This window comes from Geotrypetes seraphini, chromosome 16, assembly GCF_902459505.1.
Source record: "Geotrypetes seraphini chromosome 16, aGeoSer1.1, whole genome shotgun sequence".
Taxonomy (NCBI): Eukaryota; Metazoa; Chordata; class Amphibia; order Gymnophiona; family Dermophiidae; genus Geotrypetes; species Geotrypetes seraphini.
This window is the reverse complement of record NC_047099.1, coordinates 54,842,946-54,856,574: the sequence shown is the minus strand read 5'-3', so window position 1 is coordinate 54,856,574 and position 13,629 is coordinate 54,842,946. Positions and strand designations below refer to the sequence as shown.

The following is a 13,629-nucleotide window of genomic DNA, read 5'->3' as shown; positions in this document are numbered from 1 at the left end:
TTCCAAACTATACTGACATGTAATTAAGACTAGAGTACAAAAGAGAGCATAAAAGAAAAAAAGCTGGATTATTGTCAATTCTATGATACTATAGTTAAGTCATTTAAATGTTGTGTAAACAGAGTTTTCAGGGCTTTACGAAATTGTTGTAGCTGGTCTCAGTCTATTGGAGTTGGGATAATCGAGCTACTGCTGCATTCATTATTAGTTGCCAAACAGGAAGAGGATCTAGGACATGAGGTCAAATTCCTCGGCTCAGTGTGTGGCGACAGCCGAAAGAAAAGCAAACAACGCTAAGAATTAAGAAAACAGTGGTAGAAGTTCAGATTTGCCCCACCCCAAAGCAAAGCTTTGCCAGCCCTCGGAGGCAGCTAACGAAGCACCAAATGCACGACGTCCACGAGTCGCATGATAAAAGCAGTGTAATTTCATGGCCGTTGTCGTGAGACTTGAAGAGTAGTTTTGCAGCTGCCTCAGAAAGGGGATGGGATTTGATATACAGTGGTACCTTGGTTTATGAGCATAATTTGTTCCAGAAGCATGCTCGTAATCCAAAGTGCTCGTAAATCAAAGCAAAGTTCCCCATGGGAAAAAAATGGCAACGCTGACAATTTGTTCTACAACCCAAAATGTGCTAAGGAACTGGCGAGGGGTGGCTCAGGGGTTTGTGTACCTGTCGGGTGCTGTAGTTTGTAGGTGGTCAGCTGCGCGCAATCATCGGGGGGTCTCTGTACAGCTGCAGGCAGCGCCACTTGAAGGAGATGCCTCTTCTGAACACCAGCCAGCCTTCCGCACCACGTTGGAGAACCCCCGAGCCCACGTAGCCGATCGCTGTCCCACATGCACATTACATATAAACACGCACAACGTCGATGATCAGTGTGCGTGATTATACATAACGTTCATGTGGGACGGCGCTCATGGGTTCGCCAACGTGGTGCGGAAAGCTGGCTGGCGGACGGAAGAGGCATTTCCTTGAAGCGGCGCTGCCTGCAGCTGTAAGTGCTCATTTATCGGGGCGGCACTCGGTTTGCTGAGTGTTTTGCTCATCTTGCAAGTCGCTCGCAAACCGAGGTTTGACTGTACCGCCGTTCTGCAATCGAAGCAGTTTACATATGATATGCAGGTACTTATTTTGTTTTGAGTCATGAAACGCTGCAGCGAGAATTGAACCCAGGTCCCCTGACTCTCAGGCTCCTGCACTGAAAGGTGTCTCCAGGGCCACTGCAACACACTCAAAGCTAAGCGTTGGCTTGCTCCACCTCTAGCTCTGCATACGTCTCCCCTCCGCACTAACACGGCATGACCTGTTCAGGTGGCCTTTAATGATTGCAGTTGTGGTCACTGCATCCCAAACGTTAGCTGAGCTTGAAAGACACAGGAAGGATGTGAGGAAAGCATAAATAAGTTGGATCTTAACTTGGAGAAGAGACGGTGGAGGGGAGAGCTGAAGAGTGCAAGGAGTAAATGAGAATCTGCAGTTACTCCCATAAAGTTACTAAAGCTGGATAATGTATTTATTCCATGCAACCCCTAGTTAAGCTCTGGAATTCCTTGCCAAAGGATATGGTGAAAGCTATTTGTGTAGTGTAGTTGGGATTAAATGAGGTTTGGACAAATTCTTGGGTGTTAAATCTGGGGAAAGCAAGGTACCCGTGACTTGGATATTGATGGACCGTTTTGGTCTAGCTCAGTACAGCAGTTGGCTTTGTTCATCATCTGCCTTTTTCTTAGCAAAGTAGAATTTACTACTGCTATTTATCATTTTTATAGTGCTGTAAAGTTTATGCAGCACTGTACATTTAACATGTAATAGATGGTCCCTGATAAGTAGAGCTTACAATCTAATTTTGGCAGACATATGGTTGTTGAGTTTGCTGTAGCCTTTTGGGTGATTTTCCTATGGATTTATCCATGGTGGTAAATTTATTTTTTTTTAAACTTTAAATAGACATAGTGACCTAAGTCAGGGCAGATAGACCAAAAAGATCCTATGTATTCTGTGGCTGTCCTGCATTTACCCTCTTCTGGCCACTAGGAATCCTGTGTGTGTCCTATTTCGTTACCACTTTTTTTTTGTCTCCTCCTCCTCCTTCGGGAGGGTGTTCCAGGTATCTGCCATGCTTTCCATGAAAATATTTTTCCTGATGTTTGAGTCTGCCTTGTTGGAGCTTCAATTCGTCACCCTTAGTTCTACAGCGTTTCTTTCCGTTGGAAAAGGTTTGCTCCTTATGCATTAATATCTTTCAGGAATTTATAAATATTTTTGATTATCCCTCCTTCTCATTAGAGAATACACATTTTAGGTTTTCTGTTCTTGTTGCAGACTAGCACCATTTTCCTTGCTGTTCTCTGGTTCATCATTTATCCTTGTGGCCTCCAAGAGAGACCTTATCGAGGGTCTTGGATATGGGCAACATTTTCTGCTACCTATACCTCTCTTGTACCTACTCTGGCTTTCTTCTATCTCTGGCTATCCCCCTAGATTTTCATTTTCTGAAGGTCATGAATCACAGTCGCCGCAGTCTTTCCAGTTCACATTACGTTCTGCTTCTATAGACAAGCTGTATTTACATTTTACTTGGTGTGTCTCCTTTTTATCCTGTCTTATTAAATTACTGAGGTAAACGGGTAGAAATTTGCCTCGCGTGCATTTGTTTTATAAAATGCGTGCATAACTTGTCGCCACATGCAGCTTATACTTTATATATGGAAACGCAAAATAAGCATCTAAATCGCTGCTTCCCAAACTGAGTCGGAAACCCCCAATGAGGTCACGACTCTTTCCGGACATACATAAGGTTGTCACTGACGGTTCTTGGCAGGATCAGGAGATCATCATAGCCTAATAAGCTTGGTAAGCACTGACCCAAATGCATAATACTGCAGTGTCTCTTGTCGAATTTTGGCTGCTCTAAGCATTCAACCACTTCTAGTTGTGTCTCATCCCTCAGCCTTATCCACTCTGCTGCAGGTCTGCAAAACCAGGCAGAGGCAAATTGTCCTTCTTTCCTTAGTGCTTTCCATTTAACACAATCTTCTTGTCATTCAAGCGTTTTCTAATCCAGCCCGCCACCTGTTTAAGAATATTCAAGTTAAATTGCAAAACATCAACTGCTAAGGTCAGGCTCATGCAAATAGCTTAGTTTTCCTGTAGCGCTTTTCAGTATCTTGCTGTTTAGCTACCTCCCAAACAGAACATATAAATAAACTAGATTTGGCACATACCCTCGATCTGATTGTGACAAATAATCTCCATCTGGTCAAACCTTGCTGCCTCGGATCTTACAGCTCACTGCATTGTCAATTAGTTCACTGACTTTTCTACCACTAAGGTAGGGCCAAATGGTCTCTTGTCTTCCTTTTTCCATTCTGTGTCTTGTAATTGTTTGGCATTGGATAGAATTGCAGGTGAATCATCTTATCGCTCTATTGCTTACAGCAGGGGTGTCCAACCTTTTGGCTTCACTGGGCTGCTTTGGCCGGAAAAAAATGTTTCTGTGGCTGCACAAACGCTGCAGCAAGACACAGGAGGGAGCCGGAAAGATGGTAAACAGAGGAAAACACTGCATCGCCCTCGACCGGGGCCGCACAAAATACTTCACGGGGCCGCATGCGTGTCTCGGGCCACAGGTTGGACACCCCTGGCTTACAGTAAACAGAGGGTCTACAATATTCACCACCAGTGATAAATCTATAGGAACGCCATTATGCTTTGTTTGACGTTGGGTAGGATTATGGGTCTACTAATCTTGCTTTAGACTTAGCCCTTGTAATAATCCCTTTAATGGAACAGGGTACTGTGTATGGTGTTGATTATATTTATATTTATGGCTTTATTGCTAATGATGCACTATTTTATCCTCTCTTTAGAAGAAGATGGAGAATCGAGAGTACCGTGATGCCCAAGAGTTTGCGGGCGATGTCAGGCTAATGTTTTCCAACTGTTACAAATACAACCCACCGGACCATGACGTGGTGGCCATGGCTAGAAAACTGCAGGTGAGAACAAAGCTGCCTTGTAGTGGTACGAGGGATTGGAGGTACTGTCAGCCTCTTTGGAAAAGAGCATTTTAAGTGATCGCTTTTTCTTTTTTTATCCCTTTCCCAGGATGTCTTTGAGTTTCGTTATGCCAAGATGCCTGATGAACCTCTGGAGCAGTGTCTGCTTTCCTCGATCCCCAATTCCTTACCCACTCTCCTCTCCAAATCCTCATCTGAGTCTCTGAGTGAGAGCAGCAGCGAGGGCTCTTCAGACAGTGAGAGCTCCGACTCTGAGGAGGAACGCGCAAACCGCCTGGCTGAGCTTCAGGAGCAGGTATCTGCAACTGCGTTCTCTGCAAACAAGAGCTCTGGCACTTCTTGGTATCTTTCTGCTCTTTCTCCCGCTTTCATTGTGTAGAGAATGACATGGTAACAAAATTCATCCCTGTACCCGCGGATAACTGCGGGAAACCGTCTCGTGTCATTCTTCAGTGTCTATCTCAGCCTAAGTCCTTCTCCACCAGCATTCTTCAATGCAAGGCTTGAGGGTCAGTGGCTAGGCCCATTCATACTCTGATTCTTTTCTCTCTCCTTAAAGAATGACATGGGGATGGGTTCCCGAAGTTATCTGCGGGGACGGGAATAGTGAAGAAATTTTGACACCTTGTCATTGTCTACCTTTGTGTCGCTCTCTCCTTCCTTTCAGTTACGAGCGGTCCACGAGCAACTGGCTGCTCTCTCGCAGGGTCCCACCTCTAAACCAAAGAAGAAAAAGGAGAAGAAAGAGAAAAAGAAGAAAAAGAAAAGTGAGAAGCGCAAGGGGAAAGGAGGGGACGAGGAGGAGAGATTGTCCAAATCGAGCCAGACACAGGGAAAGAAGTCCTCAAAAAAATCATCTAGTAATCTCACCAGCAGCAGCGCCACCTTTTCCAGCTCCAAGTAAGGAACAGAGGGGTTTACACGTATGGCGATAGGAGTAGGAAAGCCGAGGGGGGGATTTAAACTCGCCAGCTGCGGTACTTTTTGGTGCCTCAAGCTTCTAGTAAAGGGCGGGGTCACTAATGGGGGAGCTGAACACAGTTAATCCCACAAGCAGCACCGTTTATCTTCTTTAGCTCCTAATAATAATAATAATAACTTTATTCTTGTATACCGCATTACCATGGAAGTTCAATGCGGTTAACAGATGAAGAGACTGTACATTAACAGCGAAGTTACAATTTCGTTAATGTTACATTTACATAATAGACTATACATTTTCAGTCATGTTACATTTACATTTTAGAAGATAACTTTACGGTGAAGTTATTTTTACAGCTAGGTTGTATATTCAGAGTAGTTACATTCGCTATAAGTTACATACAGCGGTGTTACAAATGGCAGTGTTACATACGGAGGTAAAGAGTGGGGGTGAGTCGAGGTCAAAGGAGGAGGGAGGGTAGATCAGAGGAATTTGTCAAAAAGGTAGGTTTTGATTAATTTCCTGAATGTTTGATAGGGGGGGGGGAATTGGAGATGAGAGTAGAGAGGCATTTGTTCCATTTGCCCGCTTGGAATGCTAGAGATCGGTCGAGGAATTTTTTTGTAAAGGCAGCCCTTCAGGGAAGGAAAGGAGAACAGGCAGGTATTTCGAGTACGAGAGGGGCCAGCAATTTCAAGGTGCTCAGATAGGTAAATTGGTGAAGAGTCAGCTAAGGTTTTGAAGCAGAGGCAAGCGAATTTAAAGATGATTTAAAATTTAAAAAAAATAAAGATGATTCTTGCCTCCACCGGCAGCCAGTGGAGTTTAGTGTAGTAGGGGCTAACGTGGTCATATTTTTTGAGGCCGAAAATGAGGCGGACAACCGCATTTTGTACTATTCTTAGACGTTTGATGGTGTTTTTGTAATAAGAGACAGAGCAGGGGCTACTGCCTGAGAGTGCATGTTGTGGGTGATGCAGAAGCCACGTAGTCACATTACTGCTGATGTCATCAGATGGAACCTTGGATGGAACCTTGGAATCCTGCTGTTTTATGGAGAACGCTTATCTCAGGGGCAACTTCACTTAAGCTTTTACCAGCAGCACTATGACCCCCCTTTTTATCTCTGAAAAGGGGGCAGAATGAGGATCAGTACCAGGCTGGGAGGGGAGTTATGGCTAGAAGCGGTAACACTGCCACTCCTCCTCTATAAATGAGGAAGTGTATTCTGTTTGGGTGGGGGGGGGGGAGAGAATTGAATATGGGAGAAAAGCTGGCCTTGTTCTTGTGCAGTGACATTTTTTTTTTCTTCTCTCTAGAAGCTCAAAGAAATCCTCCAAGCTGTTGCCCCCATCTCTGCCTCCTCCGCCGCTGTATGACTCTGAGGAAGAGGAGGACAGCAAGCCCATGACGTACGATGAAAAGCGGCAACTGAGTTTGGACATCAATAAGCTGCCAGGGGAGAAACTAGGGAGAGTGGTCCACATCATTCAATCGCGAGAGCCATCGCTAAGAGACTCCAACCCAGAGGAGATTGAGATAGACTTTGAGACGCTCAAACCATCTACACTGCGGGAGCTGGAGCACTATGTCATGTCTTGTCTGCGGAAGAAACCACGCAAGCCATATAGTGAGTTACAGAGCTAGAGTCAGCGCTATCACTCACTCTTGGGCCTTTATAAAGAATGGTTCTTCCCTTTAGGGCTGACACTAATATGCATTATATGGTCCAAGAGGCAAGGGAAAAAAATGGAACATTTTATAGTGCAGTGATAGTAAATGTACAGATGGGATATGGGGCTGGGACCATCATTCACTGTAGATCTATGCAGAAGAGGAGGTGTTGTGTTTTCTTTACTGATGGGGTAAGGGATAGGATTCCTAACAGCCTATATCCTTATGCAGATGGACTCTAGTGAACAAGAGCTCTGCTCACCTCCAAAAGAACCTTCCCCCCCCCTCCCCAGATCTTAGTTGATAGCCTGGTAGAATGACACAGGGACAGATTTGTATCCATGAGCTCTGTCCTTATCTGCCTTTTCTACACCTACTGCTTCACCATTAATAGCTGCCTCTTGTCACTGCACTCTTTCCCTTTGCAACGAGAACAGCTGGGTCCTTGGTCCTTCTAGTCTTGACATGCCAGTAAGACGGCTGTGGTAACTCACACTCTTGTTTTTGCTGTTTAGTTCTGAAGAAGCCAGTGGGGAAAACGAAGGAAGAGCTGGCACTGGAGAAGAGAAGAGAGCTGGAGAAGCGGCTGCAGGATGTCAGCGGTCAGCTTAACTCTGCCAAGAAGCCACCAAAGAAAGGTAAGCGTTTCCCACTCTCCTTCATACAAGGACATGCTTACATAAGCCAAGATAATCACCTGCATTCTGATCTTGGGGATAGAGAGTCCCCTTGCCCTAAGCTAAAGGGCTTCTCACAGCTCATGTATAGAGAAACCAGGTGCCTTCATGGGGCTGTGTGTGTGTTTGGAGGCCTTGGCTTGAGGTTTCTGTTGGTGGCCTGCAAAGGAGTGCCCTCTAGTGGTTATTCCCAAGATGACTCTGGATTACATAAAATCTGTTTAACAAAGGAAATGCATCTGTGCTCTGAAGAAGTGGGACATAGACTTGTATCTTTGATTACATTGCTGGGTCTGTGAAGAGTAGCAAGTCTGCAGGGGTAGACATGAGGGAATTGTATGATAGTTTGTGACTGTAACATAAATCGACAGAGGCCAGATAATGTGTTTAGAATAATTATTATTTTTAATTAATCAGTGGTGATAGCATGGGATGAGTTTTCTAGTTCTGTGAGGCTCCAGAAACAACAGAACGTGACACACTTTCCTCCTGTCTTTGCAGTTCATGAGAAGACTGAGACAACTCAGCAAGTAACGGTGTCCCGGCTCAGCGCCAGCAGCAGTTCCTCCTCGGACACCACCAGCAGCTCCACTTCCAGCAGCTCTGACACCAGTGACTCTGATTCGGGTTAAAGCAGGACTTGCAACGGAGGTTATCAGTGTGGGGTGGGGCAGAAGAGGGTTCAGATTTGGCTCTGCGGGATCAGGCCATGCATGGACCAGACTGAGACTTTGTCCGCCCTGCAGGAAGGCCTGCACGAGTTAGCCAGAAGGCACGAAGAAAGCAGTATTAGCGAGACTGAGCAACGGGCACTGTATATGATGCCTCTCCCAGGGAGTGAACATAGTGGCTACGCTTCTCTGTTGTAGAAAAGCACAGGCTTGCTGATGCCTTCCCACCGGAAGCACAAGGAAAGACTTTGGACACTACTGAGATGGCGTAACAGAGAGGGGGTTGTTTTTGCGTCAAGAATTTCTGTGTTCTAGAGGCTTGAATCCCAGATAATGAGGCCTGCAGAAGCTGCTGGGTCTGGAACAGGATAGTACACGCATTACAAGACTAGTACAGTTTCTAGTTCCTTCTCCAGAAGAAACATCCTATTCCAGGCTTTCCTTAAGGCTTTTTCTGACATGGGCTAATGTGGGACCTTCCCTGGGAATGTTACTTAAATGAACAGTATTGCCGAAGGGCAGTGTGCTGTTTTTCTTTGTTTTTGGGATCTGTTTACACACACGGGCGAGCCAAAACCATTGCACGGTCCTTTGTGCTGACACCTTGCGAGAGAGTTGGTTCTACCCTAGGGATTATGTCTGACAGGTGCGAGACTGCTTGAGAGGGACGGCAGTGGTGGGAGCTTGCTGTGACTCTCTTTCTTTCATCGGCTGGTATGCTGGAACTGAAAGGAACAATTTTTTGTTTCTGGGTCCTGGGTCTCGAGCTCGCCTTGACCTTCACCCAGTCTATGGAAGATACATTCCTGTTTTTAGGGCTTCTACGAAGTTGTTTTTTTTTTTTTGTTGTTAAGCATTTTATCTAAGTGGGGGGCCCAGCCGTCTGTGGCTTCGTTTGTTTGCCTGCTTCTCATGTATGTCACATGGTGACTGTAGCAAGAATTGCTGCCCATACGAAAGAGGACACCACAGCCCCCTGCCATGGCATGGATCGAGACGAATGTGATGGGAGCAGTGGAGAATTTTTGTGTGGTGTTGGTTGTGTTTTGTTTGAGGTTTTTGTGTTGTTTTTTTTTTTTTGTTCCCCCACCACCTTGGAAGGCTGCATCCCCTGCTTTTACGTAATTTATTTAAGAAAGGAGTTTAGGGTGGTTTTGTTTTATAGTGTAATATAACTTGAGGCTGCCTGTTGAAACAGGTGCTGCTGTAAATTCAGAGTTTATGAAACCTGTACATAGCGCTGGAAGCAGCATGTTTTCTTACTGGGAGGGGAAGGGGGCGTTTTTATTTTTGTTAAAATAATCTGTGCACTTTTTTTTTTTTGTTTTCTGTTTTTTACTTGTCCGGTCTTTGTTTTCCTCACAGTCTTATCTCTTAGGATCGTGATCATCTTCTCATGTACAGATATGAAACCTGTAAATAAAGAATCGTATTCCCCTTCAGAGCCCTCTTAAAGTAATTTCTTTGGGGTGTATGAGCGTTGCGGGGGTGGGAAATACATATGTTGCTTTCATCCCAAAGTTTGGGGGTACTACCATTATTTTAAGTCAAGGAACGGACTTCAGCAAACCTAACCGTAGACAAATTTATCTTGACGGTTGTAGTGGCTTTTTATGAAATAACTAGTCTTTAAGCCCGTTACATTAACGGGTGCTAGAATAGATGTGTCTGTCTGTCTGTGTTTCTTTATCTCTCTCTCCTTGGCCGCTGTCTGTATCCTTTTATCTCCCCCTCCCCCCCGAGCAAAGCTGTCTGGCCCCAGCACCCACCTCCCCCCCAAATGTCTCTCCATGGCCCTCTTCTGTCTTCCCCTCCAGAGCAAAGCTGTCTGTCCCCTTTCCCTATCTTCCTAGTGTCACCATGAAATCTCCCACCCTTGATTTTTAACGGATGCCCTCTTGTTGCCTTAGGTCCTGTAAGGAAAAAGATGTCTTCTTCTACCACAATACGGCCAGTAACATATTTGGACGTCTCTATCATGTCTCCCATCTCTCTGCGTTCCTCGAGAGAGTATAGCTCCAACTTGCCTAGACGTTCTTCATATGGGAGATCCTTGAGTCCTGAGACCATCCTAGTGGCCATTCACTGAACCGACTCCATTCTCAGCGCATCCTTTTGATAATGTAGCCTCCAAAATTGAACACAATATTCCAGATGAGGTCTCACCATGGACCTGTGTAGGAGCTAACCGGAAGTCATCATGCCATTGTACAGGTCCTTGGTGAGACCCCACCTGGAGTACTGTGTGCAGTTCTGGAGGCCGCATTATCACAGGGATGTGCTGAGGCTGGAGTCGGTTCAGAGAATGGCCACCCGGATGGTCTCGGGACTTAAGGATCTCCCGTACGAGGAACGGCTGGACAAATTGCGTCTGTACTCGCTCGGGGAGCGCGGGGAGAGGGGGGACATGATCGAGACGTTCAAGTATCTCACGGGCCTCATCGAGACTGAGGAAGATATCTTCTTTTTCAGGGGTCCCGCGACAACAAGAGGGCATCCGTGGAAAATCAGAGGCGGAAAACTACGAGGTGACACCAGAAAATTCTTTTTCACTGAAAGGGTGGTTGATCGCTGGAATAGTCTTCCACTGCAGGTGATTGAGGCTAGTAGCGTGCCTGATTTTAAAGCCAAATGGGATCGACACATGGGATCTATTCACAGGGCAAAGGGAGGGGAGGGACAGTAGGGTGGGCAGACTTGATGGGCCGTGGCCCTTATCTGCCGTCTATTTCTATGTTTCTATCTCTCCATGGCCCCTTCTGTCTCCCCCAAGCACACCCCTCCCCCCAAAGCAGCCCCCTTTCCCTCTCCCGCTGACTCTCTCTCTGGCCCCCTTTCTCTGTCTGTCTTTCTGTCCCTCTCCCTGCCCCTGTTAACAATAAGGGATGTTACAAGACAAACGATTGATAACTAAGCCATTACAACCATCTGACTGATAAATTTGTTTATGGTTTGGTTTGCTGAAATCCTTTCCCTGTCTTAAAATTTATTTTTTTTTAAATTTCTTTCATGTTTTTCACTATGTGGAGCGTTAGCAGCAGCCATTTAGAGAGGGTGGGGGGAAGTTCTTACCAGTGCCTCTGGAAATGGCCTTAGTCGTGTGTCAATCACGTGACTGTAAGAGATTCACTGCCAACATTGAAAATAGGGACCGGAAATGTAGGCCTGCATTTCGGGTGCCTACCCGTCATGTGAATTGCAGCCGCAGAGGTGCGTTCTGACGCTTAAGGCCACTTCCAGTGTTGGCCATGCCTAGCGCGGCCTTAGGTGCCAGAAGGCATCTCCGTAGCTCCAATTCCAGCACCACTGTGGGTGGCGAAGGTAAGCTGCCATATTTCGTCTCTCTTAATTTCCTTTAGGTCCAGAGGACTCATCTGAGCCTAAGTGTATTTGGATATTACTATTTCCAGTCATTGTGCTAGCACATTCTGGAGCACCCTTCTTCCACTGAGCTCAAAACCACAACAGTTGTGGGAGTGATGGAGACGAGCAAGTTAGAAATTGAAAGCAGTGTCAAAAATGTGGGTGTTGAGCTGGGAACATGAAACATATTTTTATCCCAGGACAAGCAGGCAGGTATTCTCACTAGTGGGTGATGTCATCAGACAGAGCCCCGGTACGGACGTCTCACAAGCACGTGTTGCTTGTAGAAACTTAAAGTTTCTAGATGCCCGCACCGCGCATGCGCCGGTGCCTTCCTACCCGGAGATCCGGGCGTGTCTCCTCAGTTCTTTCTTTTCCGCGGAGCTGAGAAGTTCAACTTCTTCATGCGCTAGCTGAATTCAGTTAAATTTGCCTTCCTTGTCCGCGTTTTCGTTTTCTTTTAATTACAGTTAACAGTTCTTTTCTTTTTCAAAAAAAAAAAAAAAAAAAGAGAAGATTATTTCCTCCGGCGGGTCGAACGGGCCGGCCACGTGGCTCAGGCCCACTGGCTTCGACCTCGCGGCGGAGATTTTCCGGCCTATGTCCCGGCCAATCACCGGGTTTAAAAAGTGCAGCAAGTGCCAACGCGCGATTTCACTCACGGACCCTCACTGGCGCTGTTTGCAGTGTTTGGGCCCTGACCACATCCCGAAATCGTGCGGGCCTTGCTCTACCCTTACGGCACGCTCATTCAAGCGGCGTTGCCTATTGTGGGAATCGATGTTCAAGATGGACGCAGCTAAGGATCCCACAGCCTCCACTTCATCTGATACCTCCCCGGTTCGGGCGAAACCGGCATCGACCACCCCTGCATCGAGTGTGGTGAAACCGGCATCGCTCGCCCCGACACCATCCACGAGCTCGACGTCGGTGCCTGCCCCGGTCTCCTCGGTTCAGGTACCTCTTCCTTCCACAGTGCCACCAATGGTCATCAAAGTGCCGAAAGCTACTAAGCAGAAGCACTCGACCTCGAAGGAGCGCGATGTCCGTGCAGGAGGACCCCCTTTCGGTGCGGATCCCTCCCTATCGGCTTCGCTACGGTCCGTGCTGGAAGCTCAATTCGTTGAGCTCATGCAGACCATCGGACCCGGGCTCATCGCTGCCATACAGGGTGACCTCCCGGTACCGATCCAAAGGGGCGGTCCGCCCCCTCCCCCTCCCCCACACCGTTCGACCTCGACAACCGACGAGGACGAACGGGGGAGGGCGGCGATGCCCACGCGGCAAGCCTCGCTTACCGATATGCCGCCATTAGAACCCATTACGCCTCCGCGCCAACATGGGACCAGACCCCCGCTCGATACTCGAAGCCCTGGGCATAGTCAGGAAGAGTTCTTCCGCACTCCTTACCAGACTTGGGTAGCATCGCAAGAACCCGCATCGCAAACCCAGTTGCGATCCACCGCTTCCAGCCCTATCCACTTGGGGGCCTCGGGAGACCATGCGATGCACAGACGATCCCGATCCCCGTCCCGCCACCGAGACGGGCACCGATCGAGACACTCACCCTGGCACTCCTCACGCCATTCGGAGGTGTCACCGCAGAAAAAACTGCAACGTAGGGGATACTCCTCATCAGAGGTGTCCCCTCCGAGGGGCCCGGAGTACGAGGAGACACCGGTACCCGATTCTCCTTGTCACTCCCCGATGTCCACAGACCTGGAGGCCTCATCCTCCTCCAGCCCGTCCCGCAGGCCGACGCTGGCGGAACAATTGTCCTTCTCATCATTCCTCCGACAAATGGCGGATGATCTGGATGTGACCCTTGACACGGGCTCCAGATACTCCAAAGAGTATCTGGACACCATGCACTTACCTAACCCTCCAACGGAGTCGCTCCGGCTCCCCTTGCATAAATTACTGGACCAGACCTTCATGCAGTGCTTCGAAACGCCGTATTCCATACCGGCGATCCCCAGCAAACTCGATGCTCGATACCGCATCGTGCACCATAAAGGGTTCGAGGGCCCCCAACTCTCCCACCAATCCCTACTGGTCGAGTCCTCCCTTAAACGCTCTCACCCCTCCCAGGTCTACGCTTCTGTACCGCCGGGCCGAGAGGGAAGAACGATGGACAAATTTGGTAGAAAATTCTACCAAAACTCCATGATGGCGTCACGAGTGCTAAACTACAACTTCTTTTTCTCTTCCTATCTGGAGTTCTTCTTGCCGGTACTCCGCAAGTTCACTCCGTTCATAGACAACCAAGCTCGATTCGAGTTCGAGGAAGTGGTAGCCT

The 13,629-nt window shown here is 47.6% G+C and overlaps 1 protein-coding gene across 8 annotated transcripts in view; it reads left to right on the top strand.

The window, feature by feature from the left end:
• BRD2 (bromodomain containing 2) overlaps nt 1-9,409 on the top strand; it is a 42,884-nt gene extending 33,475 nt beyond the window's left edge. For all 8 annotated transcript variants that reach the window (XM_033923584.1, XM_033923585.1, XM_033923590.1 and 5 more), the window contains 6 exons: nt 3,874-4,002; nt 4,112-4,318; nt 4,691-4,923; nt 6,265-6,575; nt 7,135-7,257; nt 7,798-9,409. In XM_033923584.1, coding sequence (XP_033779475.1) covers nt 3,874-4,002; nt 4,112-4,318; nt 4,691-4,923; nt 6,265-6,575; nt 7,135-7,257; nt 7,798-7,928 — 1,134 coding nt within the window. In that variant the 3' untranslated portion in view covers nt 7,929-9,409. The remainder of the gene's footprint in view (nt 1-3,873; nt 4,003-4,111; nt 4,319-4,690; nt 4,924-6,264; nt 6,576-7,134; nt 7,258-7,797) is intronic.
• Nucleotides 9,410-13,629: the final 4,220 nt, after the last annotated feature.